General features: G+C 40.5%; 1 protein-coding gene and 1 long non-coding RNA gene across 6 annotated transcripts in view; one reads left to right on the top strand and one right to left on the bottom strand.

Annotated features, from left to right (window-relative positions):
- TMEM50B (transmembrane protein 50B) overlaps nucleotides 1–24,867 on the top strand; it is a 34,285-nt gene extending 9,418 nt beyond the window's left edge. For all 5 annotated transcript variants that reach the window (XM_027587155.2, XM_027587158.2, XM_027587156.2 and 2 more), the window contains 6 exons: nucleotides 11,023–11,162; nucleotides 12,854–12,966; nucleotides 15,139–15,206; nucleotides 15,809–15,901; nucleotides 19,582–19,639; nucleotides 23,333–24,867. In XM_027587155.2, the coding sequence (XP_027442956.1) occupies nucleotides 11,064–11,162; nucleotides 12,854–12,966; nucleotides 15,139–15,206; nucleotides 15,809–15,901; nucleotides 19,582–19,639; nucleotides 23,333–23,378 (477 nt within the window). In that variant the 5' untranslated portion in view covers nucleotides 11,023–11,063 and the 3' untranslated portion in view covers nucleotides 23,379–24,867. The remainder of the gene's footprint in view (nucleotides 1–11,022; nucleotides 11,163–12,853; nucleotides 12,967–15,138; nucleotides 15,207–15,808; nucleotides 15,902–19,581; nucleotides 19,640–23,332) is intronic.
- Nucleotides 401–27,072, bottom strand: LOC113918586. Its single transcript, XR_003518617.1, has 4 exons — nucleotides 26,927–27,072; nucleotides 19,991–20,120; nucleotides 19,065–19,250; nucleotides 401–1,749 (listed from the first exon to the last, which is right to left on the bottom strand). It is a non-coding gene; the product is annotated as an uncharacterized LOC113918586 (long non-coding RNA).
- Nucleotides 27,073–27,117: the final 45 nt, after the last annotated feature.

The raw sequence follows: 27,117 nt of genomic DNA, 5'->3' as shown, positions 1-27,117 counted from the left end.
GCTCTGTAAGTATCCTTCCTTGCCTCTGTCACCTCTCTGATCTTGTTTTCTCCTACTTTCCCCTCTCACTCACTCTGCTTCGGCCACACTGGGTAATACCCAGACACTGCCTTCGGGGCTTCACCCTGCTGTTGCTCTCTCTGACAAATATCCAGAGGGCCAACTCTCCCTACCTTCAAGTCTTCGCTCAGCTAGTACCTACTTAATGGGGCCTCTCTTGACCACCAATTTGACATTTCAGCTGGCCCCACTATCGCCTGCACTCCTATTGTTCCTTACTCTGCTTGTTTTTTTCCCCCCATGACACTTAATTACTTTCTAACATGGTATATCATTTACTTTAAAAATTATGTTTATTGTCCCCTCCCCCCACCAAGCTCCATACAGATAGTGCTTTTTATCTGTTCATTGATGTATATTATGTGTCCAGTACCTGGTATGTAATAGGCATTGTAAATAAACATTTAATGAGGAAGGGAAAGCTGAGTGAAAAAGTGATAGCTAAGCTGACCTCTGTAGTGGAGTAGACGTTAACGAAGTGAGCTAGGAATGGAGAGGTATCACACAGAGGTGTGCAGGTTCTAGATGAGGTGATGAGCAAGTATGAGGTACTAAAGAGAAACCAGGATACCTGTAGGAAAGAGACAGAGTGTTATAAGAGGAAGCTGGGACCAGTAAGGACTGGGCTGTACTATAGACTTCTGTCTTTATCTTAAATGAGAGGGAAATTTTTAAAGTTTTAAGCAGGAGGGAAATACCAGATTTGTGCCTTTTTAACAAAAGTCATTCCAGCTGCAGTATGGAGGACATATTGATGGGGGCAGGAGTGGATGTGGCTGTATCAGTTGGGAGGCGGTGGTAGTTGGACAGTACTCGGGTCAGGTGGTGGAGGTGGAGCAAACTTAGGAGGCATACTCAGGTGATGCACTGGATGTGAGAGGGAAGAAAGAAAAAGCAGGGATGACACCTGGGTTTCTAGCTCGTAAAGCTGGATGAGTGATGATTCATTCATTGTAGGGAATCCCAGAAGGGGGTCAGGTTTGGAGGAGGAGATCATGAACTCAGGTCCCGATATGTTGATTTTTGAGGTGACTTTGAGACAGCCAGGGGATGTCTTGCAGGTAATTGGATGTATGGATCTAGGATTGGCTATTTCAGTCTGCAAATCAACTGTATAGAGAAGTAGTGGAGGGGAGGATTTGCCAATAACCCACACTGTGAATAATTAAAAGTTGTTAACAAGGATATTACTGGGGGAGATTATATAGTTATAAAATTAAAGTCTCTTGAAAAAAATCTATGCTCCCTGTCCTTTACTTTGGTTTTAGATTTAAGCCTTTCACCACAGTTGGTTGTACTTACTACATTTTATTCTTGTTATATGTGATTTATAGGTCAGAAGGCAAATAAGCCTTCCCTGAGATAAAGTATATAAACGTCTTTTCCAGAAGTACTTACATCTCTGAATAATTCATACTGTTGGATTTTAAGGCCTATAAAATATTCACACTGTGAGTGTCTAGAAACCAGGTTTATAGCAAACCAAGAAGAGAAGCTATTCCTCATACTCCTTTGGCAAGATTTGAATCAGCAGCAATCACCACAATCATTGTAGACCTCATCGGACTGCTTTCTTTTATTTCCAGGTGATCACAGGGTTCCTCTAAATTCAGTCTGTTCCTCTTCTATCTTGTTCTTCTTGGTCTCCTCACCACAGGCAGTGGAACAATAATTTTCTCTTTATGAAACCTGAAATGGGGGAAATACTGTGAAACTCTCTGATGATGACTGGCAGTATAGTGTTGTAATGGTCACAAGCACAGAATTGTGGACTAGATCTGAAGGAACTTCACTGGCAATCCCAACTTTCCTCCTTGCTAGCAGTGTTAACCATTCTCTAAACCTTTTCAGTGATAGGAGATAATATTAGGGACTGCCTTAGAGCATTTGTGAGGATTGAAGGCAATAGTCCCATGAATAGGGTTTTTCTGAGGTTGGAATGGAGTGGTCTGTAAAGAGCCTAGCACCTGTACGCATCCTGTAACTAGTAGTAGTACTGGTAAGAGTGGGGAAGACAGAGGTTTTATTTTTGTTTCATTTAAGTCAACTTGTTCTGCTCTGGCTATGTAGAGCAAGGATCTTGAATGGTATTTATATTTTGTTTTTTATTAATCTGATTTTTTTGCAATGGATTTTTTTAATGATACAAATTATAATTTAATGTAACAATGTTAATTGATTTCTCTGATGATGAGGGCTGTCTTATTTATCTGTATTTTCCCCACCCTGCCTTGCTCGTAGGAGGTGTTCTGTAAATACTCAGCACACGCTCTAGAGGGGTTTTGTGCTGATTAAATGCCACCCTACCCACAGGTCTGCTGTAGTGCCTGCATACAGTGATTCAGGGCAGACAGGACAGCCATCAGAGACGGACACTGACTCAAACCTCAGTCGTCCTCCACATCTTCTACCTGAGATGCCTCAACTGCCCTGTGACTTCAGTTACCTCTGAACTACTCTGAGCTTCTAATCTGTATTTCTGTCTTAAGCAACTCTTTCAGTGGTTCCCGTACATCTGTCTTAGGTATTTTCTACCTGAATGTTCTTTAGTCCTTTCAAATACATTATGCTCAGATTCTCCTCTCCCATTCTCCCTTTCTTGTTTTGGCTAATGGTGTCTCACCATCCGCCAGGCATCCAGCCATTGTCATTCTTAGCTTCTCCCTGCCTGTTGATAATGCCCCTTTGGTAGTCCTCAGATAAGAACCTCGTACCTTGGCTTGTACCAGTGTGGCTTCTGTGTGCGTCCTTATTCCCTCCCTCCTCCACACGGTTGCTGCCAGCATTATCTTCCTAAATTACAGAGATGATCTTGTCACTTCCCTACTTACAAGCCCAGAATTTTCTTCCTTCTTTTTCATCTGTCAAACTCTTATTCATGCTTCAAAACCCAGCTAAGTTTGCTCTTCCTCTGTCAAACTTCCCTCAGCTCTTCCTGGCAAGTACTATCCTTTGACACTTTATTTCATATTTATGTTGTAGCACTTTCACACTACAGCTCATAATGCGTGTGTGTTATGGCCCATATTGCAATGCAATTACAATGTTCTGACAATGTTCCTAACTAGACTGTTCTCTACATTGATTGCCTTAATCGTTTTTATATACTCAGTGCCTAACACTAGTAGCATTTAACAAAGTGGAAAGATGGCAGAACAGACAGATGGTAGTGCAGAAATTTGATTAATGGGAACATTTCTGAATTAGATGTTATTTGGGACTTTGATGCATACAGAAATTTCTCAGACTGCGTTTGTATGTTGAAGTGTGTAGTTGTTTTCTCCTCTTGCTTTTGCAAGTGTCCTTGGGTTTCCTAAACTGAGTTTTTGGAAATGAAATTTTGGCAGTTGAATCATTTAAAATGCCCTCTGAAAAGGATTCCTGTTTCCTTTTATAAAGAGTTGCCTCTCTTAGTAATGGGAATAATTGCTATCTAATATATTATAAGACTTGTGGGTTGGACCAGTAATCCATTAGTTCAGTTCACTAATTTTGTTTTGTTTTGTTTTGTTTTTCACTTGGTACCAGGGTCAGTTTTGTGGGAGAACCTACCAATAATTTCCTTGACCTCCAAAAAGTCCTAATTTTATTAAAAGCAGTTACAGACACATTACATTATACAAAGAGGTTTCTCAACAGGCAAGAAGAATCAGCACTTCATTGTGTTAATTATGATAACTTTTGAAACTTTTGAAATTTTTGTATTTAAAAAGTAATTCATGCTAAGAGCTGCAAACTTTGAAGATAGACAAAAAACAAAACAAACATGCAGTCCTATCACCCATATATATAATAATATTATAAAAGTGTTGGTGTTTGTTCTTCTGGTATTTCTACTTATGTATGTGTTTTTATATGTAGATTGGTAGTTCTTTTTTTGAAAAAGGAAATAATGCTATACATACAGTTTTAATAACCTTACTTTTTTCACTTAGTATTAACCATTACCGTTCACTTGTGCCATTAAATGTTTTTCAGAAATAGATTTTTTTTTTAAGATTTTATTTATTTATTTGAGAGAGAGAGCATGAGAGAGGGCATGAGAGGGAAGAGGGTCAGAGGGAGAAGCAGACTCCCCGCTGAGCAGGGAGCCCGATGCAGGACTCGACCCCGGGACTCCAGGATCATGACCTGAGCCTAAGGCAGTTGCCTAACCAACTGAGCCACCCAGGCGCCCTCAGAAATAGATTTTTTAACGTTTGCATTAAGTAAACTATTTTGCTGAACTGTTTATTCTATAATTGAACATTTAGGTTTTCTCCGAGTAGTCTTTGCCTTCATTGAGTTTCCAAAGGCTTGTTATATTAAGTATTGTGTACTTGTTTCCACTTTAAGCCAGGGAGCCAGTGTTCGGAGTATTGTCAGTTTATGTTACATCAACACTGTGTCATGATAAAATATGCTTATCTTTTGGTGACTGTCAACAATAAAGCTCCTGTGTAAGGCATTCTTCCCAGTTGAGAGGGTTCGTTCTTTTTTTTTTTAAAGATTTTTTTATTTGAGAGAGTGAGAATGAGAGAGAGAGAGTACATGAGAGGGGAGAGGGTCAGAGGGAGAAGCAGACTCCCCGCCGAGCAGGGAGCCCGATGCAGGACTCGATCCTGGGACTCCAGGATCATGACCTGAGCCGAAGGCAGTCGCTTAACCAACTGAGCCACCCAGGCGCCCGAGAGGGTTCGTTCTTAATAGACTAGCCTTCTCCCTCCCTTTCCTCTCCTAAATGTTTACCATAGCGACTGGGCCCCTGGTGGCCTTGGCTCCTTTTCACCTTAAAGCTCTTCGTCTGGTTTCCTGTTAGGGCTGTGAAACCCAGATCCCTCGCGAGGTCAGGGTTAATCTGTGATCCAGCCTTACCTGTCGCTCTCCAAACTTACTCCCAGCCAACCTGCTTCACTAACTTAACTGTGTCCTGAATCTCTTTGGTACCAGGTAATTCTTCCTTGCTGGTACCAAAGGGACCTAGGGGCTTTGTATATAATTTTCCCTTGCCCTCCTCGATCTCTTTTGTTGCTTCTTAATCTAATTAACTTTACTCAGCTTTTAAATTTTAGTATGTTTTAAGATTTTAGCAAGTGTTACCTCTTCATAGAGGCTTTCCCCAATCATCTTTTTTTTTTTTTTAAGATTTTTATTTATTCATTCGAGACACAGAGATAGAGAGAGCACGAGCAGGGGGAGAGGCAGAGGGAGAACAGGCTCCCCGCGGAGCCAGGAGCCCGATGTGGGGCTCGATTCCAGGACCCCGGGATCACGACCCGAACCGAAGGCAGACGCTTAACCATCTGAGCCACCCAGGCGCCCCCCAATCACCCTTTCTAAAACAGGTCTCCCCTTTATTCCCTGTTAGGATCCTGCACGTTTCCTCCATAGTAATTATTTGTATTACTTCGATGTTTCTCTGCCTCACTCCATCCCTGACCCTCCAGTTTAAGCCCCAGAAGGGAGGAGATCATGACATTTCAGAAATCATTGTATGCAAATAGCTATATATTTTCTGCTTTAGAACTATTTATAATTAGGTTAATATATGGGAAATGAACTTTATAACTGGAAATAAGACTTTTAACTTCAGACATTGTCTTAAATTCATGGTGACCTTCCCTTCCCTATTAACCAGTTAATATTTAATCTTTGATGATAATTCATTATCATATCTGTAGAATAGTGATAAAATGTGCAGGACTTCAGTGTAGCTAAAGCATATCTGAATGATAAACTTCTAAAAACATTTTGTGAGTAAAATTTACATACTGTAAAATACACAGGTCTTAAGTGTACACTTCAGTGACTTTTGATAAATGTATGTACCTGTACAACCATTATCCCAATTAAGATATAGAACATTTCCATCACCGCCCCCACCAGAAGTTCCCTGGTAGTCAGTCCTTACCCCCTGTAGGCAAACACTGTTCTGATTTCTGGGACTGTCGACCAATTTTACTCTTCTTAAGCTGCATTTAAATGGAATTATACAGCATATACTTTTTTTTTAAGATTTTATTTTTTTTGACAGAGTGAGACACACACACACACACACACACACACCACAACACAAGCAGTGGGGAGTGGGAGAGGGAGGAGCAGGCTTCCCTCTGAGCAGGGAGCCCGATGCGGGGCTCCATCCCAGGACCCCGGAATCATGACCTGGGCTGAAGGCAGACGCTTAACTGAGCCACCCATGTGCCCCCAGTATATACTCTTTTGTGTCTGCCTTCTTTCACTTAAATCATGTCTTTGAGGGCTTACTTTTTTTTTTCCCTGTATGGTTGTATTTATCAGTTCATGCTTTTTTGTTGCAGAACAGTATTCCATTGTATGAATCAATCATAGCTTATTTTTTGTTTTTAAGGATTTTATTTATTTATTTGAGAGAGAGCAAGAGATAGAGAGTGCAAGCAGGGGTGGGGGTGGAGCAGAGGGAGAGGGAGAAGCAGGCTCCCTGCTGAGCTCGATCCCAGGGCCCCAGGATCATGACCTGAGCTGAAGGCAGATGCTTAACCAACTGAGCCACCCAGGCGCCCCTCGATCATAACTTGTTTATCCATCCATCTGTTGATGAGCATTTAGATTATTTCGGTTTGGGGCTATTATGAATAAAACTGCTAAAAACTTTCTTCTCTAAGTCTTTTTTGTGCGTGGATATGTTTTTACTTCCCTTGGCAAATACCTAGGAATGGAATTGCTGGGTTATAGGGAGGTTTATTTTTAACTTTATAAGAAACTGCCACCAGAAATATATGAGATTTCCACTTGTTCTACAACCTCACCCACATTTAGAGTTGTCAATCTTTTAAATTTTAGCTGTTCTAGTGGATGTGAGATGTTATATTTCATTAATTTGCACTTCCCTGATGACTGACAATGTTGAATACCTTATGTGCTTCTTGTCATTGTCTTTTTTAGTCTTTTGCCTATTTCAAGTTTGCTCAAGTCTTTTGTCCTTTTTTTTAAAATAAGATTTTATTTATTTATTAGAGAGAGAGAAAGCACAAAAGCAGGGAGAGTGGCAGGCAGAGGCAGAGGGAGAAGCAGGCTCCCCACAGAGCAAGGGGAGCCCAGTGAGGAACTCGATCCAGGACCCCGGGATCATGATCTGAGCCGAAGGCAGTCGCTTAACCAACTGAGCCACCCAGGCGCCCAAGTCTTTTATACTTTTTATTGCCTATATTTTATCTTGTTATTACTAATGTTTAGTTCTTTCTATATTATAGATCCAAATCCTTTGTCAGATACTTGTTTTGCAAATATCGTCTCCCAGCCTGTGTTTCCAGTGTTTGGACCTTCTATAGTATATTGTATTTATAATAAAGTATAATATATAATTTATTGTAATAAATTGTATTTATTTTTCAGAATAATTGGACACATTACTTTAAATTTAGAGGTATTTCACCTCAATCCATATTGAAGCATATTATTTGAAGATATAACTAACATACTGTTTAGAAATAAGTTCATCTTTGTGGACATGCCATACAGTTATAATTTTTGCTTTACATAGTTATCTTTTAAGTAAAAGAAGAAAAGATCATCTTTTATGTTTACCCACACATTGATCATTTCTGGTTTTCTGCATTTCTCCCTGCAGATCTGAGATTCGTCTGGCGTCATTTCCCTTCAGCCTGAAGAATTTCCTTTAGCATTATTTTTAGTGCAGATCTAGTGATGAATTATCTCAGTTTTGTTTACCTGAAAATATTTTTATTTTATCCTTTTTATAAAAAAGCTTTATTGAGATATACATATGATAACATTCACCTATTTTAAGTGTACAATTCAATGTTTTCTTCGTATATTTAGAGTTGTGCAATCATCACCACAGTCTTATTTTCTTTTTCTAAGTTTTTATTTATATTCTTTTGTTAACATACAGTGTACTGTTAGTTTCAGGTGTACAATTTAGTGATTCAACACTTCCATACAACATCCAGTGCTCATCATGACAAGTGCCCTCTGTAATCCTCATCACTTATTTCACCTTTCCCCCCACCCACCTCTCCTCTGGTGACCATCAGTTCTCTGTAGTTAATGGTCTATTTCTTGGTCTCTCTGTCTCTTCCCCTCCCCTTTGATGGTCTGTAATTTTAGAACCTTGTACCCATTAGCAGTGACTCCCTATTCCACTCTCCCCCACTGTCACTAGGCAACCACACATTTATTTTCTGTCTATAGATTTGCCTCATCTGGACATTTCACATAAATGGAATCATACAAGATTAGCATAATGTGTTTGAGGTTCCCCTCTGTTGTGGCATGTATCAGTACTTCATTCCCTTGACAGATTCATGGAATCTGTATTCCATTGTATGATATGCCACATTTTATGTATCCGTTCATCAGTTGATGTATGTTGGATTGCTGTACTTCTTGGCTAGTATGACTAATGCTGCTGTCAACATCTGTGTTCAAGTTTTTGTGTACGTGTGTCTTTTTATTTCTCTTGGGTAGATAGGTAGTAGAATGGCTGTCATGCTCCCTTTTAAAAAATATTTATTTATTTTGAGAGAAAGAGAGAGAATGCACTAGGTGGGGGGGGGGGGGGCGAGCAGAGGGAGAGAATCTTAAGCAGGCTCCCTGCTCAGCTTGGAGCCCAACTCGGGCTGATCTCATGACCCTGAGATCATGACCTGAGTTGAAATCAAGAGTTGGATGCTTAACTGGCTGAGCCACCCAGGGGCCCCTATCATGCTCTCTTCTGAAGAATATTTTCACTGGATACTGGGATTGATTACTTAAAAAAAAAAAAAGCACTTAAATTCTTTTCACTATCCTGGCCTCTGTTGAAATGTCAGTCATTGTGATAAGTTGATTTTTTTTCCCCCTAAAACTATGTCAAGTGTTTCTTTTATTTCTGATTTTCAGCAATATGATATTTTCTCTGTTTAACCTCTTTGGAGTTTGCTGAGCTTCCTGGATTTGTAAATTAATATTTATCATCAAACTTGGGAAATTATTGGCCATTATTTCTTCAAATATTTTTTTCCTCCTTCTGTCTTTTTCTGGGACCCAGTTAAACATATATTGGATCAGTTACTAGTGATCCTTAGTTTGCCAAGGCTCTGTTCATTTTTTTTCCTTAGAAAAAATATCCCTTAAAAAAAAAAAACAAAACCCTGTTCTTTAGACTGGATAATTTCTTCTGATCTTTCTTCAAGTTTACTACCCTTTTCTACTCCTGTCTCTAATCTCCTATTAAGCCCATTTAGTTAATTTAAAATTTCAGATTATAGTTTTCAGTTTTAAAATTTACAGTAAAAATTGTCCACTGAGATCCTTCATCAGTTTAGTTATTTGGACCATGTTCCTTTAAGTCTTTGAATGGTTTATATTGGTAGCTTTAAAGTCCTTGTCTGCTAATTTCAATATCTGAGTCATTTTGGGGTCTATTTCTATTGACTTCTTTTTCTTTAGTCCTTGAAAATAGATCACATTGTTCCTGCTGTGAATGTCTAATAATTTTTTACTACATATTAGACATTGTGGATGATACATTATAGACACTCTCAATTCAGTTATCTTCATCAGAAGGGTGTCAGTTTTTGTTCTAACAGGTGGATAAAATGCTGGCTGATCACCTTGAAATTATAGACACTTGGTTTTACACCTTATTAGAGTAATGCCAAGGTGTTTACTGATCTCTGACTTGGTGGAACTCAAACTCTAAAATATCTTGCAGTGGGCACAGGGGAACTCTGCTTAGTTCTTTTAGCCTTCCAGCTAATTTTTTTCCCCCTGCTGAGTTTCTTGGGAGTTGAGTTTGGGGGGTTAGTCAGATATTTAAAGAGAGTTTATATTAAGGTGTTTGGGGCTCCTTCCTGTAACTCACCCCTTTCCAAGATTTCCTCCTCAGTTCCCAGCTATTCTAATCCTGAACTCCATCCTCTTATACCTCACACCAAAAAGACTGGCATTTTTGCTCAAGTTTTAGCCACGATGCACCACAGAGACTCAACTGGGCTGGGAGTGGGAGGCTAGGGGGTTCTTCAGGGGAAAAAGCTGTATGAAAGCGGGTCTTACTCATTGTGTTTTCTTTCAAGGGTAAATTCCCTCCAGTTTCTGCCGGCTTTTCAGCACTCTTCAGTGCTTTCAAATAGTTTTGGAATTTAGGGTGTTCCTGGATCACCTCATCTGAATGTACCTTTTTTGAAAATTCTCACATGTTGTACCCTTATAGTTCTTTATGCACATGATTTTTCTCCTTCTAGTTATTGAGTGCTGCATTCCTGATAACTCCAAAACTCAGTAGTTTAAAACAGCCCTTTTATTATGCTTATGGTTTACTGTGGGTCAGGAATTGGTAAAGGGCACAGACAGCTAGGATGGTGTCTCTGCTCCATATATCTGGGGATTCATTGTGTAAAGCCAGAAGTCTGGGTACCAGATGGGGTGTGGTAGCTGGCACACCAGTCACCTAGAAGTGGCTACTCACCTCTGGCAGGGGAGGCTAGCTGTTGGCTGGGAACTGTGGGCCAGAGCACCTATACATGGTCTCCTCACAGCATTGTGACCTTGGATTTCTTACATGACAACCCAGAACTCTGGTACCAGTGTTCCAGAGAAGCAGCTACAAGCTGCATTGCCTTTTACTATCTAGTCCTAGAAGTTGTATGGCAGAAGTTACACAGCATCCCTTCCTCCACTATTGCCCAGCCAGTTTTTATTGTTGGCCTGAATTCAAGGGGAGGGACATGGATTGATTTCTCAGTGAAGTGGAAGTGTCAAGGAATTTGCAGACGTGTTAAAAGCAGCAGGCTCATTTGGTAAATAGTAAGCTCCCCCTTGTGTCCCAACAGAGTCCTACGTACCTGTCAATAGGTACTCATCGAAGTATTTAATTTTTCTCCTTAACTCTAGGTTTGGACCGAAAGCAAATTTCTGTTTAAGATCTTAAGAAAGGAAGAGATATTTCACTTCTTAAAACCATTTCCTCAGAGTGATCATTTTTTGTCTTTTTATTTGTAGAATACAGAGTTTAATGAAAAATCCATGCTTACGGGGTGAAAATGGCAGGCTTCCTCGATAATTTCCGTTGGCCAGAATGCGAATGTATTGACTGGAGTGAGAGAAGAAATGCCGTGGCTTCTGTGGTGGCAGGCATATTGGTAAGGGAAAAAGCCTGGTCGGTGACCTTGCTGCCTCATGCTTTGCCCTGAAAATTAATGTCGATTCCTTTGGACCATGAATACCCTTTCAGAACTGTTTATTTCACCGTTACCTTGTATGAACAATTAGAGTTCTAGGTATGACTGAACAAAACATGGTAGGCCCTGGGTTCGTTTGACTTTGTAAATTTGTTAAGCTTAATATCTTTTCTTCATTTCAAGTGATAATACAATTATCATAAGCAGTAGCATTTTTAAGCTAATGATACAATATGTCTGAGTCCGGTAAGCTCATCAGAGGCTCAGAATTTGATAACCAATAGTGTTGTGACTCAGCAAGATTCAGGATGTGTAGACAGCAGTAGGGACCCGAGGCTGTGTTAGAACTGAAACCCTGCAATGCTCCAGGGAAGGGACGCCAGCCCCCTATCCCCAGCGGCAGCTCTGAGGGGGAGTGAAACCAAGAAGTCTGTGGAGGAAACTCTTGCTTCATCTTCTTCTGGACATTTTTTTCTTTTTCAACTTTTTATTGTAAAACATGTTGCGCATATACAGTCAACAAAAACAGAATGGTGTAAGGAGCCCTGCTCGTCCCACGTTCATACAACCCAGCTTCAAAACAAATCATGACCAGTCTTGCGTTAGCGGTCCATCATCCATTCCCTGCCATCACTGTGTTTCTGAAGCAAATTTCAGTATCGATTACATTTTAAAAATGTATCTCTTTCAGTATACAGTTCTGTACTTGAAGTCCAGTAGGGAAAAAAAAAAAATAACCCAGAGCAGGAATTAAAGATAGTTGTGAAGCTTCTATTTTTTTTTTTTTTTTTTTTACTCTTTGTGGTCCTTTTACCTGCACTTAATTTGTCCTTGAAATTCTTTAGCAGTTTCTCGAAGTCTTTTCAGTTTAGTTTATAGAGAAACATGACATTTTACAAACTCATGTTCAGTCAGTTACACACTATTTAATCAAACTACATAATCGATTAAAACCTTGGCAGGCTTAAATAGTTTTGGAGACATGACAGCTGACCCTTGGTAAGCATACAACTCATTTGTGGATGCAGAAGAGCTTGGGCGTATTAAGAAGGAATGTTCTCTGGAGAGAATGAAACACATCAAGTAATCAGGAGCTGGTTAGCTGGAGGTTAGTTAAGAGAGGTTCAGGGGCGCCTGAGTGGCTCAGTCGGTTAAGCATTCAACTCTTGATTTTGGCTCAGGTCATGATCTCAGGGTCATGAAATCAGACCCAGCGTTGGGCTCTGTGCTCAGCCGGGAGTTGGCTTGGGATATTCTCTCTCCCTTTGCCCCTCCCCATGCTCTTGGGCACGGGCCCTCGCTCTCTCTCTCTCTCTCAAATAAATAAAATCTTTTAAAAGAGAGCTTCAGTGCATGTAATTATGGTGGGCAAAAGAAGCAGATAATTCGTTCTAGATAACAGATTTTTTATCTTGCATTGAGAGCAGAACTTCAGAATGTTACACAGATTTGATTAGGTAAGTTCACCTCAAATGCTATCAAGAGTAAGTAAACAAGGGATTCTTATTTTTTTTTATTTCCACATCCAGAACTCAGACTAGAAATATGTTTCATTTATATGGTCTGTAGAGATATAGGAATATTAAAGAGCAAGTAACTTCATGCTTAGCCAGTTGTTAGTGTTATTTTAATGACTTGGGCTCTTGTGCCAGTTTTTTACAGGTTGGTGGATAATGATTGATGCCGCCGTGGTGTACCCTAAGCCAGAGCAGTTGAACCATGCCTTTCACACGTGTGGCGTGTTCTCCACATTGGCTTTCTTCATGTAAGTATGAAGGTGATTCTTAATTCAAGATCATTTTCCGAAAAAACATGTTTTCCTTAGAGTTTAATGCTATTTAGAGTAACCTTTTAATTTAATTGATGGATTCTTCTTTAACATGATAAATATATATATATTTTTCCCCATTATATTAAGTTTTTTTAATCAAGAATGAGTGTTGAATTTAGTCACATATCTTTTTAGCATCTGTAAAGATTATCATGTGATTTTTCTTCTTAAACTGTTGTTAAGCCGGTCAGTCACTGTATTTTATCAGTCCCGAGATTATTTTTTGTATTTCGATATCTCTGAATATGAGGGTGATTCTTTTTTTTTTTTTTTAAGATTTTATTTATTTGACAGAGAGAGAGCACAAGCAGGGGGAGCAACAGAGGGAGAGGGAAAGGGAGAAGCAGGCTCCCCACTGAGCAGGGAGCCCGACGCAGGGCTCGATCCCAGGACACTGGGATCATGACCTGAGCTGAAGGCAGATGCTCAACCAACTGAGCCACCCAGGTGCCTCAATGTGGGTGCTTGTTATAGTCAGTATTACCTTATAATTACAATTGATTTTATATATATATAATTTTTTTTTTAAGAGGGAGAGGGAGGGAGAGAACTTTTTTTTTTTTTTTTTAATTTGAGAGAGGGACGTCTGGGTGGCTCAGTCGGGTAAGCATGCAACTCTTGATTTCGGCTCAGGTCATGATCTCAGGGTTGTGAGATCAGGCCCTGCTTTGGGCTCTGTGCTCAGCTGGGAATCTGCTTGAGACAGAGTTGGATGCTCAACCGACTGAACCACCCAGGCACCTCCCCAATTGATATTTTTTTCTTTCTTGGTAAAAAAAATATTCATGCATCTTAAAAAATCAGTGGCATCTTAGATTTAATGAAATATGTTACATTTCTAGATTTCTTTTTAGTAGTGAATCATTCCCTGAGTATTGTAACACAGAACTTTTAGCATGGAGTATAATTTTTTTTTTTAATGTGTTGTTTGAATGTGTTTGCTAGTAGCTGGGGGGAGGGCAGGATTGGCCTCTAATGAGATTGGTCTATGACTCTTCTTTTTTATTAAATCATTTTTGGGTTTATCTGTTAAATCTCATTTCATAAAAGAGTTTGGAAACTTTCTGTGGATATCTTTTATTTTAAGGACTATGTTAAAATATTAAGATTATGTAATTTCCTTATGCTGTTAAGAGTTATAAAAGTTAAATTGTGCGGGCACCTGGGTGGCTTAGTCTGTTAAATGTCTGACTCTTGATTTTGGCTCGGGTCATGATCTCAGGGTCATGAAATTGAGCCCCCTGTTGGGCTCCACGGTGGACACAGAGCCTGCTTAAGGTTCTCTTTCCTTTCCCCCTGCCCCTCCCCACCCTGCTTGTGCATTCTCTCTCTCTCTCTCTCTCTAAAAATAAATAAGATATTTCAAAAAAAGTTAAATTGTAGAAGATGGAACTACTTACATCCATTAAGGATGCTGAGAAGAGGCTACATGTCTACTGTAAACTCATCTTGCTCTAACAAAAATGGCAAGAGAGGCTGAGTAAAGTGAGCCTGTTTATTATATAGAGATCAAATGTGTGACTTTGAGAAATGGATCAGAGAAAATCACTTGACTTTTAACACAGAGAGGAACTTAACTCTTGATTATAATGAGAACCTTAAAATATGACTCACCCTGAGTCATTTGTGTATAAATATAAAATAGGCAAAGAAATCAGAAAATTGGCCCCTCTTTCATAATCTCTGGAGACAAGTGATAGTAATTTTCTTAAAATTAAGTATGTTTTCTGGGTGTTTAGGTAGAGAGTAACGTTTCTATCCACTAGGATATCCGTTAAGTTAAAAGATATGTTCAGTTATTCAGACTGACTTTTTAAAAATCTTTTTCTTATTATGTTACGTTAATCACCATACATTACATCGTTAGTTTTTGATGTAGTGTTCCATGATTATTTGTGTATAACACCCAGTGCTCCGTGCAGAACGTGCCCTCTTTAATACCCATCACCAGGCTAACCCATCCTCCCATCCCACTCCCCTCTAGAACCCTCAGTTTGTTTTTCAGACTGACTTTAATTCGGAAATGTTTCTCTTTAAATGATATGTAAATACCTGCGACTGGTTTAGCAGCATGAGAGCTTATGAGATGATTTTGTGTTGTTCCAGGATAAATGCTGTGTCCAACGCTCAGGTGAGGGGGGACAGCTATGAAAGCGGCTGTTTGGGAAGAACAGGTAAAGGCACTTTGAGTTTTAAGTGCACTGGCAGAGAGGGATTTGTCAGCAGGAGAAAAAAGTCCTTTTATATAGGACTAGTTAGGATTACATAAAATTTTTTTTATTAACTTTGAAAAAAAGTTTTGGTGTTATTTAAATCCTTAACGAAGTTAAAGTTACCGCCAGAAGTACTACTTTAGTCATGTTTTACTGCTCATAGTCTATAAGTAAAATGTTATTATTTAAAATCAATGGCTCTTGGATTCCAGGTTACTCCTCCTGCAAAGCTAATGATGACTTTAGGACTTAATTAATCAATTACTCAATTTAGTCATGGAATTACTTAGAAGCTCCCCTAGCCTAGTTTGCCAGGGTATTAGTTTCTCTAGCCCACAGAAAGGTGATTCTCCTTTTTTCTCTTCCCAAGTATGGCTTAACCCCTTTAATTGTTCATTTTTTAAATCTTCATTCAGTTCATTGTTATAGCAGCTGTATGCAAATATGTGACTGTCTTTGATATGCTGCATACCATGTATTAGGTTAATAGTGTTTCCAATGTTAATGCATTCTTTGGACAGCTGCAAAAATGAGCGAAATCGTAAAGCCTATTCTTCATGCAGGTGCTCGAGTTTGGCTCTTCATTGGTTTCATGTTGATGTTTGGGTCACTTATTGCTTCCATGTGGATTCTTTTTGGTGCATATGTTACCCAAAGTAAGTATTTATCCTCTTTTATTTCATAGAGACTCAGATATGTCTTTCACATTTAGCTTAGTCCGTCAACTCCACCTGGAGTAAAATTTAGTGTAACTATTCACTTAGCTTGAAGATACGTAAGTTGTTTAATAAAACTTCTCCGTGGGGTCCTTGATTGCAGTGGAATAGCCTGGTTGTGGAATCTAAGCCACCGACAAGACCAGGTAACTGGCCATCGTAGAGTGTCTGATATCCTTCCTTACCCTGGACAGCCAGGCTCTATACCAGAGGTCCGTTTACTGAGGGTTGTAGGTGGTAAAGTGAGAAGCCTGTACAGATCTGCAGTACCTTATACGTAATTCTAAAATCCACAAAGTGCTGAAAGTCAGGTTTTTCATAATCAGCTTGGCAGCAAAACCTGACCGAAGTTGACAGGGGGCTCCTTATGGTCTTTATTCCATTGAATAAGTATTCGCGTATTTTCTTGCTGGAATGTTGGTTGTATTTGATTGTGGATGCTGGTCCAAACAGAGCTGGGGTGCTCTGTAATATTTATGCCCTGTGTTAACCATTCTTAAATGTGCAAATTTTTGAATTCCAAAACATACTTTGCCTCAAGGGTTTCTGCTCACGGGTGTGAACCCCGATATCTTTCCACTGATACCTCCTCTCTCCAACCCAGCCTGGAATTTTTCAGGCATAGGTGCAGGGGAGGTTTTTAGGGGTAAGACTGAACATGTGTGTGTAACCTTCATGTGGAAACTTGATGCTCACTCCACTCAGTGGCGTGAGCTCTCAGTGCTCTGTTCTGAGCGGCTCCTCCAGGCACCATAGCTTTCCTCCAGGGTGGGGTGGAGAGGCAGCACCCAGTCCCAGAAGAACCCGTTTCTCTCCCTTCACTCCGAAGACAGGAGTCTATTTCAGATAACACGTAACACCACTTATTTATCTTCTGACCCCTCTACCCTCAGAATCTCTTTGTCACTCTGCTTAACTGTCATGTCTCCTTGTCCTTACCCACAGCTGACCTTTTAATACTCTTATAGGACCCCTTCAGTTCCTAGTTCAATCTTCGGAAACTTGTTTTTCACTTGGCACAAAATAAGTTCGTACAAGTGGTTGGCTACTGTTTAAATAATACTGCTCATCAAGTATATCTAAAATGTGTTATTTTAGGGGTGCTTGGCTGGCTCAGTCGGGAGGGTGTGCAACTCTTGACCTCAGGGTTGTGAGTTTGAGACCCCCATATTGGGTGTAATGATTACTTAAAAATAAATCAAGTGTTATTTTAGTTATTAAAAATACTAACGGAGTACACAGTTCTAGTATGAAGCTCGTGAAGGAAAGTGCTTTTTTTTTTTTTTAAAGATTTTATTTATTTATTTGACAGAGAGAGCACAAGCAGGGGGAGGGTCAGGCAGAGGGAGAGGAGAAGCAAGCTCCCCTCTGAGCAGGGAGCCCAGTGCAGGACTCGATCCCAGGACTCCAGGATCATAACCTGAGCCGAGGGCAGATGCTTGACTGACTGAGCCACCCAGGCACCCCTGAAAGTGCTTTTTTAAAAACAGCTTTATTGAGATGTAATTTCCATTTAAAGTGTATATTTCAATGTTTTTAGTATATTTAGAGTTATGCTACCATCACACAATCCAATTTTATTTTTTTAAAGATTTTATTTGAGAGAGAGCGTATGAGTTGGGGGAGGGGCAGAGGGACAAGCAGGCTCCCCGCTGAGTATGGAGCCCTATATGGGGCTTGATCCCAGGACCTTGAGATCATGTTCTGAGCCGAAGTCAGACGCTTAACCAACTGAACCACCGAGGCACCTCACACAATCTGCTTTTAGAACATTTTATTACCCCAAAAAGAAACCCCTTACCCATTAGCAGTCACTTCCCATTACCTTTCTTTAGCAGTCCGAGGCAGCCACTAAGCTACTTTCTGTCTGTAGATTTGCCTGTTTCATATAAATGGAATCATATAGGGAAGTGTGTCTTAACCTCACTCTATCCCTGACTCTTAAGTGCTATTACTGATCTCCTTGGAAAGTCTGCTTTGTTACTTCAAGCAACAGGTGAAACTTTCTGGTTTCTCTTAAGAAAATGGGTATAAATTATCATTTCTGGAAGGTGCGTAGGGAAGTATTAACGTTTGTATATGTTGTGCACTCATTGGTTGTATTTTAATTTTTAAAGAACTAGTACACATTGAGAAATTTCTCAATTAGGGATTTCATCTTTGTATTCCTACAGCAATACTCATTATATATACTTTTCTGTTTATAAACTGAATATGCTTTTACTTCAGAGAGCATTTCTAACACATATTTCAGATCTTTTGCTGTACAGATTTTCTTGACCTATTACTAATAATAATAGCTAACATTTATATAGCACTTTATGGGCCAAGTACTGTTCTAAGCACTATACGTGGTCATACATTCCTCACTCTCTGTGGGGTAGGTGCTGTTATAGTGCCCATTTTACTGATGAGGAAACTAAGGGCATAATAAGGTTAAATAATTTGCCCATGGTCATACATTTAGTCACTTGGTAGAGTTAGGATTCATATCCGGGGATCTGTCTCAGACTTGGAGCTCTTGACCATGCTGTTGTATTGTTCGCTATGATATCGAAAGGTAAAAATGGAAGGTTTTTTTTCATCAGGTCTAGGATTTTTAATTGACAGTTATAGTTTTATAAAAGTTAAAAATCCACAAAAATTTAAATAGTTTCCAATTTTTTTTTCTCTTCCTTTGAAGATAGTAACTTTCTTTGAGGGGAGATTCAGTGAAAAAACACGATGAAGAATTAAAATGATCCTTTCTGTATCTGTAAGATTTGCACAATAAAACTCCTGAATTCATGAAAGAAAATAAGTGTACAGACTATTAAATCATCAAGAATTTAATGTGTACCTTTCTAACATTTCATATTTCTATACAGCAGTTCCCCCCCCATCATATCTGCGAGGGTTACGTACCAAGACCCCCATGGGCGTCTGAAACCGTGGATGGTACTGAACCCTAGCTATACTATGATTTCCCCATACATAAGGACCCGTGATAAAGTTTAAGTTGTAAATTAGGCACAAGAAGAGATTAACCACATGACTAATAATAAAATGGAACAATTATAATAGTATACTCTAATGAGTTCAAAATATCTTGTACTGTACTCACCCTTCTTGTTCCAGTGATGATGTGAGATGGTAACACGTCTGGGTGATGAGATGGAGGGAGGTGAGTGACGTAGGCATGTGACGTAGCCTTAGGTTACTGTTGACCTGATGATGATCCATCAGAAGGACGATCGTCTGCTTCTTCATGGTGGTTGACGGCGGATAAGTGAAACCTCGGGAGGCGAAACTGTGGATAAAGGGGAGAGCGCTGTACAGACCATGGAAAGTAAGGGGAGGAGCTGCTGCTTCCTCAGCAGTTCTGGCTCAGCTACAAGCATAGCAATTACTGTAGACAAGAAAAGCTATGAAGTTCACCGTCTTTTTTCCAGAGTGAGAACAATCCTTTGTTTTGGGAGAATGAGATTGACATTTTCTTCCTTCAGTTTCGTTATAGCTTTCTTAGCATTAATGAATAATAGCCGTATTTTATAACATATAGAGCGTGTCATTACGAGTGGCGCAAATACTTTGTCACTGCCGTTTGCCTTGTGTAATCTGATCCATTTCACTTTGTGCAGATACTGATGTTTATCCAGGACTGGCTGTGTTTTTTCAAAATGCACTTATATTTTTTAGGTAAGTTGCCTAATTTTTTTTTTTTTTTTGGTGCAAAATGGTGGTTTATGAAGGCACGGGGACAGGACCCGTGGGCAGAGAGCTGCTGCCAGTTGCCCAATTTCTTAACCACACCTAAAACATTTACAGAAATGTCACTTCATTATAAGAGCAGCATATCGAATGTATAAATCACTTGAATTAGTTACAGTGTATAGAACTTCTTTGAAAAGGTGAAAATTCCACTATTGTATAAGGGCATACATAAACTATTTAACTGGGGTCCTGCTATGAGCTAAGAGCTCAGCTGGATGGTTTGTATATGTCACCTTTTCAATTCCCATGTAATTGTCTTAAATATTGACTACTTACCAACCAGGTGGTGTTCCCGTTTTATAGGTGAGGAAATACGGCTCAGAGCCTACTTAATGACAAGTAATTGCAGAGTTGAGACTTGAACTCAGACTACTTCCATGGCCTGTTAAAATACTGTGTCAGGTACCTTTATTAAAACAAAGAAATCAGAGTTAATACATATTATGCATGCCATATACAAAACCTGGTTAGGAAATTGGATTTTTTGATTACGTTTTTAAGAAAACTAAAAGTAAACATAAAAATAAATATTAGAAGTATTTTTTAGGGGCAGTCTTCTGAAAAAAAAAACCCTAAAATGAAGCTCGTGGGGTGCCTACGTGGCTCAGTCAAGCATTTGGCTCTTGATCTCAGCTCCAGTCTTGATCTCAGGGTCATGAGTTTGAGCCCGACATTGGAGCCTACTAATAAAAATATTTTAAGCTCGGGGCGCCTGGGTGGCTCAGTTGGTTGGGCGACTGCCTTCAGCTCCGGTCGTGATCCTGGAGTCCCGGGATCGAGTCCCACGTCGGGCTCCCTGCTCAGCGGGAAGTCTGCTTCTCCCTCTGACCCTCTTCCCTCTTGTGCTCTCTATCTCTCATTCTCTCCCTCTCAAATAAATAAATAAAATCTTTAAAAAAAATATTTTAAGCTCATATCCTATGCTTTTCAGAATGAACGTCTTTTAACGTAAAGATAAGTATTTTAGGCATCCATTTATAAATTTATACCCCCCCAACCTCACAAAATTATTAGAATATAAGCCTTGAAGAACTTTGTTTTTGTCACTGTTTTTAAGCAAGCTGATTATGGTGCTCCCTTTGGCAGCACATATATTAATCAATCTGATTATGATGTGCTATGATGTAATTTTCTGCATATTTATTCTTTTGGGGGGTTCATTGAGTTTCTTGGATCTGTATGTTTAGTTTTCATCAAATTTGGAATCTTTTCGCCATTACTTCTTCAAAGATTTTTTTTCTGTCCATCCCACTGTCCCTGGAGTCCAGTTACATGTATCCCGGTCTGCTTGAGTCATCCCACACCCACGAGTGCTTTGTTCTGTTTTTGTTTTTGTTTTCGTTTTCTCTCTGTGTATCATTTGGGATACTTTCTACTGTTATATCCTTTAAGGTCACTAGTCTCTTCTGCGGTGTCCGCAATCATTCCTATCCAGTGTACCTGTCAATTCAGACATGTGCGTTTCATCTCCATTTGCTTGATTTTCCATATTTCTTAGCATGCTCATGTTCTCCTCCACCTTCTTGAGCATATGACATATGTTTATAACCATTTCAGGGTCCCTTGAATTGTGTCAGTTCTGAGCTCTTCCTGTTATTTCTACTTTGTCTTCATTTTCGGTGTCTTTCCTCCCATTTGCTTCTTAGCATGCAGCTGGTGGGGGGCTGGACTTTTTGACATTCCTTTAAACATTTTTGAGCTTTGTTCTGGGTGCACTTAGGTCACTTGGGAACAGTTCGATCCTTTTGAGTCTTGCTTGTGAGCTTTGGAGGGCAGAACTAGAGCAGCTCTAGTCTAGGACTGATGCGCCCCCTTACTAAGGCAGTGCCCTTCACATGCCGTGTATTCTGAGGTGTCCCGCTCCACTTGGGAGACTGTGAAGTCTTCCCGGCCCTGTGACAGCTCTGGGAGTGGTTCCTTCTGTTTCCCTGGGTAGTTGCTTCGCATTCATCTACTGATCAGTACTCAGCAGAAGACTCAAGGGGAGCCTCCTGCGCATCTCCTGTGCTCCCTCTCTAGCTGTCTGTACTCTCCCTCCCAAATTCCAGCCCCTTGGGCCTCCCTGAACTCTCAGCTCCATTCCCTCAGTTTAGGGAGACTGCTGTGCTCAGCCCTCTTACTGCACCGTGGCCTGGACACTTGTGGCTTTGAAAGATGTTTGACAGTTTCTGCTGTCTTGTGATCATGTTTCTTGGCATGTGACCAACAACGTTCTGGGGGAATACAGTTAAGTTTTCCTGAAGACATCTTAGGCACTGTTTATTTATTTTTAAAAAAGATTTTTATTTCTTTATTTATTTAACACAGAGAGAGAGTACAAGCAGGGGAAGCAGTGGAGGGAGAGGGAGAAGCAGATTTCTTGCCGAGCAGGGAGCCCAGTGTGGGGCTCGATCCCAGGACTCTGGGATCATGACCTGGGCCAAAGGCAGATGCTTACCTGACTGAGCCACCCAGGAGCTCCAGGCACTGTTTAGAGATCAAATTGAAATTCAGATTCAGCCCTTGGTGGGGGTAGATGAGACCACATAATTGACAGTTGGACAAACAGAAACCTTGCACATAGAAAGGCCTGCGCTCATGGGGACTGGCTGCAACATCAGCTGTGTGCTCTGCTCAGAGCCTGGCAAGTTAACCAGCCAGCTGGGCGCCTCCTCTCAGTACCGGGGTGCAGCCACTCTGCTTCTGCTTCCTTTGCAGCTGGCCCTCCCACCCACTGGTCCCCCACTTCTGAAGTTTCTTAAGGCTCCAATCCGGGCCTCTTTTCCTTCTAAAGTGAGCTCCTTTATGCTCAGGACTTCGATTACTGCATATATGCCGAGGAGTCACAGACGTCTGTCTCCACGTCTGAACCGTGTGTCTTGGGTGGCTGACATTTCAAATCCAGCACATCCAACATGCCCGCAGCTCAGTTTCTGGTCCCAGTGTACCCAACCTCTCTGCTCGTCTCCCACTCCCCTTCCCTGCCGTACTTCGCTGAAATCATTCCCACTCTTCTTTTAGATCTCAGTTCCGCCACTTTCTCAGGAAGACCTTCTTGACCTCTCTAAACTCAGCGGATCCTTCTATTTCACTCCCTTGGCGCCAGGTGCATTGCCTTGACAGCATTTTTTTTTTTTTTTTTTTTTGCTTTTGGAATTTGTCTCCCTCAGGCTCTCAGCTCTATTCGTGAGCACCGTTGGCCTTGTTTTGACTCCTACATTCCTAGCACTTTGCTAGGAGCCTGCGGCCTTGCCAGGCCTCCGGGTACAGTAATTACATGGAAAATGTACAAAGAATTACAGCATGGTCTGTTTTAAGATTCTTCAGTTGCTGTAGAAACCCAGAGTTAAAAGGGGCCCTAATGCTGTCACTATGAGAAATTCCCCTATTCCTTACAAGTTTCCTATCTAATAACTTTCCAGGCTTCAAGAAAGCATGTTTAATCAAGTTTAGCCATCAAGGTCAACAAATTGCTCTACAAAACAAGCACATTCAGACCAGCACCACTGAGGTCTTTATGTTTAGAAATTGGTACAAAGGAACCAGGGAGGTACCTGTCAAAAGCATATTTAGAAAATGAATTCTTTGTTGCTCATTCCCATGCATTGTTTCCTCATGATTTATTTTCATATCTTTTAGCACTCTGATCTACAAATTCGGAAGAACTGAAGAGCTGTGGACCTGAGAGCACTTCTTAGATCACATTTCCTTTTGTTTTGTTATATTTGTAGATAAGTTTTTCTCTCTCAACATAATTTACACATTGCCAAATGGGATAGATTGTACATTGTTTTGTTTCTTTACACTTTTATGCTCTGAGTTTTGAAGTAGTTTTATGAAGTGTCTGTCCTTTTTTAAAATCATTGAATAGATTGTTAATATGTACATATATAAAACTATATAGATGGGATGATGAGTATCAGTTTTTTATTCCTGAAGACTTAAAGCTTGATCTATTCCCTGAGCCAGGGTTGTATCTTCATGTCATTTTAGAATTTTGTTTTTAGTATCTTTAGTTTTAGTATCTTTAATTTCTGAAGATGTGCAAAAAAAAAAAAAAAATATATATATATATATAGCTCCATGCATCTGAAAGAAGCACTGAGCCATTAACAAGGGTATTTCAGCAAGTTGTAATTTATTTTGGCTTAAAAATGAGATTTTTTAAAAGGAAAAATGTTTGTTATGTATTAAAGAAATGGACTTTTATATGAAGATTTTTTAAATGCCTGAAGGACTAGTTTGAAAGCCTCTTTTAAAAACAATTTCTGTAACATGACTTTGAGAAGGGATAATACGTGATCAGGTACACTCAGTTTTATATGGTTAATGTGAAAAGGCTGTGAGGCAGCTCAGCAACATGCTTTTTGTAAAAACAGCTCCAACAATCTGTCTAATGGGATTATCTTGGCAGGCTGTTATTATCTGATGTTACAAAATTCAGCATCAAACAAGTTTGAGACAACTGCAGTTTAAAAGCATGAACCATATAACAAAAACTGGAATAATTAGTTTCAAGATAAAGCACTTCTTCCCAAAGGGAATTATTATGACCTAGTGAAAAATTAGGCGTTATCTCCACTTAGTTACCAACCGCAAGTGGCTCTTTGCACTACTGGCTCTCAAACTTTGGGTGAACTCTTCCTGCAAAATATATCTTTAACCCGAAAGTCCATAATTCCAGTTGAAACCTTCTTTTGCTGAGTTTGAAACACTGTGCACCATGTGTATTCCTAGGAGAGGAGACGAGAGGAGACGAGAGGAGACGGGAGGAGAGGAGACGTCAAAGTGATGGTTGGGTCCTTGTTGCTACTTTTGCCTTCCTTTGTTATACAGGCTTTGTGTTGCACTTTTTTTCCTCCAGAGGGATTTTATAGCACCTTTTGTTGTAAGACAGAATAATAGCAATGGTATAAATATGTAGCTTCTAGTGCAAGGCTTATCTTGCTTTACCCTCTCCGCTCCCTGAGAGGGTTTACTGTGCACAGAGTATGAAGCGGTTGTGGAACACTGTGCCTTTGTCTAGACACCTTCTTGTTTAATTACTTCTTCCTTTGTTGTTGTTTTTCTCTCCAAATGTCAGTAAACTTTGTCTTGCCTCCAACAACTTGTAAGGCTAATTACTGGTGGCCACTCTCTTGTCACGTGTTGCAATAAATATTACTTCTCACACATCCTAATATTGTGAAATCAGTTGGAGAAAATGAACCGTAAAAATTGGCTTGTTGTTCATTTTCAGTTATTCAAGTGGACCCGGTCAGAGAAACAGTTTATCTTTGTGACATAAAGAGAAATACATTCTACTCAGACTTGTAAAATGCTGGTATGAAGGCTAGTGAAGGGCGTGCCGGAAGACCAACTGAAGTAGTGGCTGTTTTCTCCATCCTTGATTCTGCCTTGAATTTATTTTGTAACTGTGAGCAAATCACTTAATTTTCCTGTTTACTCACTTAAAAAGGGATGGGGGGAATAATGTTTGTATCCACCCCTACCGATATTATAAGAAAAGATGGAGCCCTTCATAATCATTTAAAAATACGTTGTGGGGGAGCGCCTGGGTGGCGCAGTCGGTTAAGCATCTGACTCTTGGTTTTGGCTCAGGTCATGATTTCAGGGTCCTGGGATCGAGCCCCGTGTCAGGCTTCACGCTCTGTGGCATCGGCTTTAGATTCTTTCTCCCTCTCCTTCCCCCTCTGCTTCTCCCTGCTCATGCGTTCTCTCTCTCTCTCAAATAAATAAAATCTTAAAAATATGTGGGATTCCCTTAATAGAAAGGTCTCCCTGTTACACAGGTTCAGGAGCTGTTGAATCTGTCTTTTGGTGTTTGTACGTAGACCAGTATTACCAGAGCATTCTATTTCATTACACTGTTTCTGAGATCCTTGTATTCCTTGTGGTGTTGCCACTGTGAAAAAGGCTAAAATTTTCCATTATATAAATTTTGATGTGTGTCAACATAGTGGAGTAGCAAGGTTAAAGAGGGAAAGATTGATGTTATCAAGCCATGTAACATTTGCTACTTGAGCAAGAACCCCACCCAGGTATTTGACATTGAACTCAGGTTCTCGACATTTTCCACAATGGAAGGCCTTTCAATCATAACGTCCACTTCATTGTTCCATTTTATTTTTTTTTAAAGATTTATTTATTTGACAGAGACACAGCGAGAGAGGGAACACAAGCAGGGGGAGCGGGAGAGGGAGAAGCAGGCTCCCTGCTGAGTGGGGATCCCCATGTGGGGCTCGATCCCAGGACCCCGGGATCATGACCTGAGCCGAAGGCAGACGCTTAACCGACTGAGCCACCCAGGCGCCCCTCACTGTTCCACTTTAGATTTAATTACTTCATATGGAATAGCCTCTGCCGGGCTTACGAATCAATCCCAATTTTTCCTGCACTCTCTTGTCCTCACACTCTCATTTTGATTCTGTTTAAAGTTTATAAAAGTTTGGGGCTACTTTTAGACGATCTCAAGTAACAGCCTATTAAATCCCGAGGGAGAAACATCTGGTGTTAATTTTATTCTCTAAACAATTAGTTGCATTTTGTGGTTAACTGTGTGTGCAGATAGGTTAGAACAATCTCTTCACTGTATCTGTTCAGACAGGAAAAACAAGTAGAAGCTACTTGAAGTAGAAAGTATTGAGTTACTTTGTTGATTGTTTTTATTTCTTTGATGGAAAACAAAGGAATAGCCTGGAGTAACTGAGAGGTTCAGTGCTTTTCTGAAGAATGGTGGAGGAAAATCAGGGTATGCTTATTTAATCCTGGAGTAGATCTTCACCTTGACGGAATTGTGGCAATATTTGCTTTCACAACCCATTCCCGTTTTCCTAAAAATAGTCTTTATGATAGTTCCATTTTACTAAAAATGAACTCAAGTTATATCTTCTTTGCTATCTAGACTGCCTCACCCACGCCGGCCCCCTACTCAGCAGAGGGCAGGGAGAGACCGAAGAAAGAGGCTACTTCGGGCTGCTAGGTGGCAGGGTTTTAAACAAACAAAAATTTTTTTTTCATTTTAGGGAGAGAGAGGGAGATGGAGCACACGAGCGGGGGGAGGGGCAGAGGGAGAGAGAGGCGCTCAAGCCCGACTCCCCTCTCAGCGCAGAGCCCGACTGGAGGCTCGATCCCACCACCCTGAGATCATGACCTGAGCCAAAGTCAAGGGCTGGCTGCCCAACCAGCTAAATCCCCAGGCGCCCCAGGTGGCGGCTTTAATGAGCAAGAGACCTTGCAGAGGAGGCTCGAGGCTCCACCCGGGCAGCAGCAAGACGAACGGACCCCCGCACCCGCCATAACACCAAACGTTCAAAGCGGATGAAGGGGCCCTAACCGGCTTCAGTCGCGTGGACCGCGCTTGTGTTCTCGGCACCGCATCCGCATCTCCAGGCCGTGTCTTCAGGTCAGCCTCTGGGAGCGGG

Source organism: Zalophus californianus, chromosome 1 (assembly GCF_009762305.2).
Source record: "Zalophus californianus isolate mZalCal1 chromosome 1, mZalCal1.pri.v2, whole genome shotgun sequence".
NCBI lineage: Eukaryota > Metazoa > Chordata > Mammalia > Carnivora > Otariidae > Zalophus > Zalophus californianus.
This window is presented reverse-complemented; position numbering and strand designations above follow the sequence as displayed.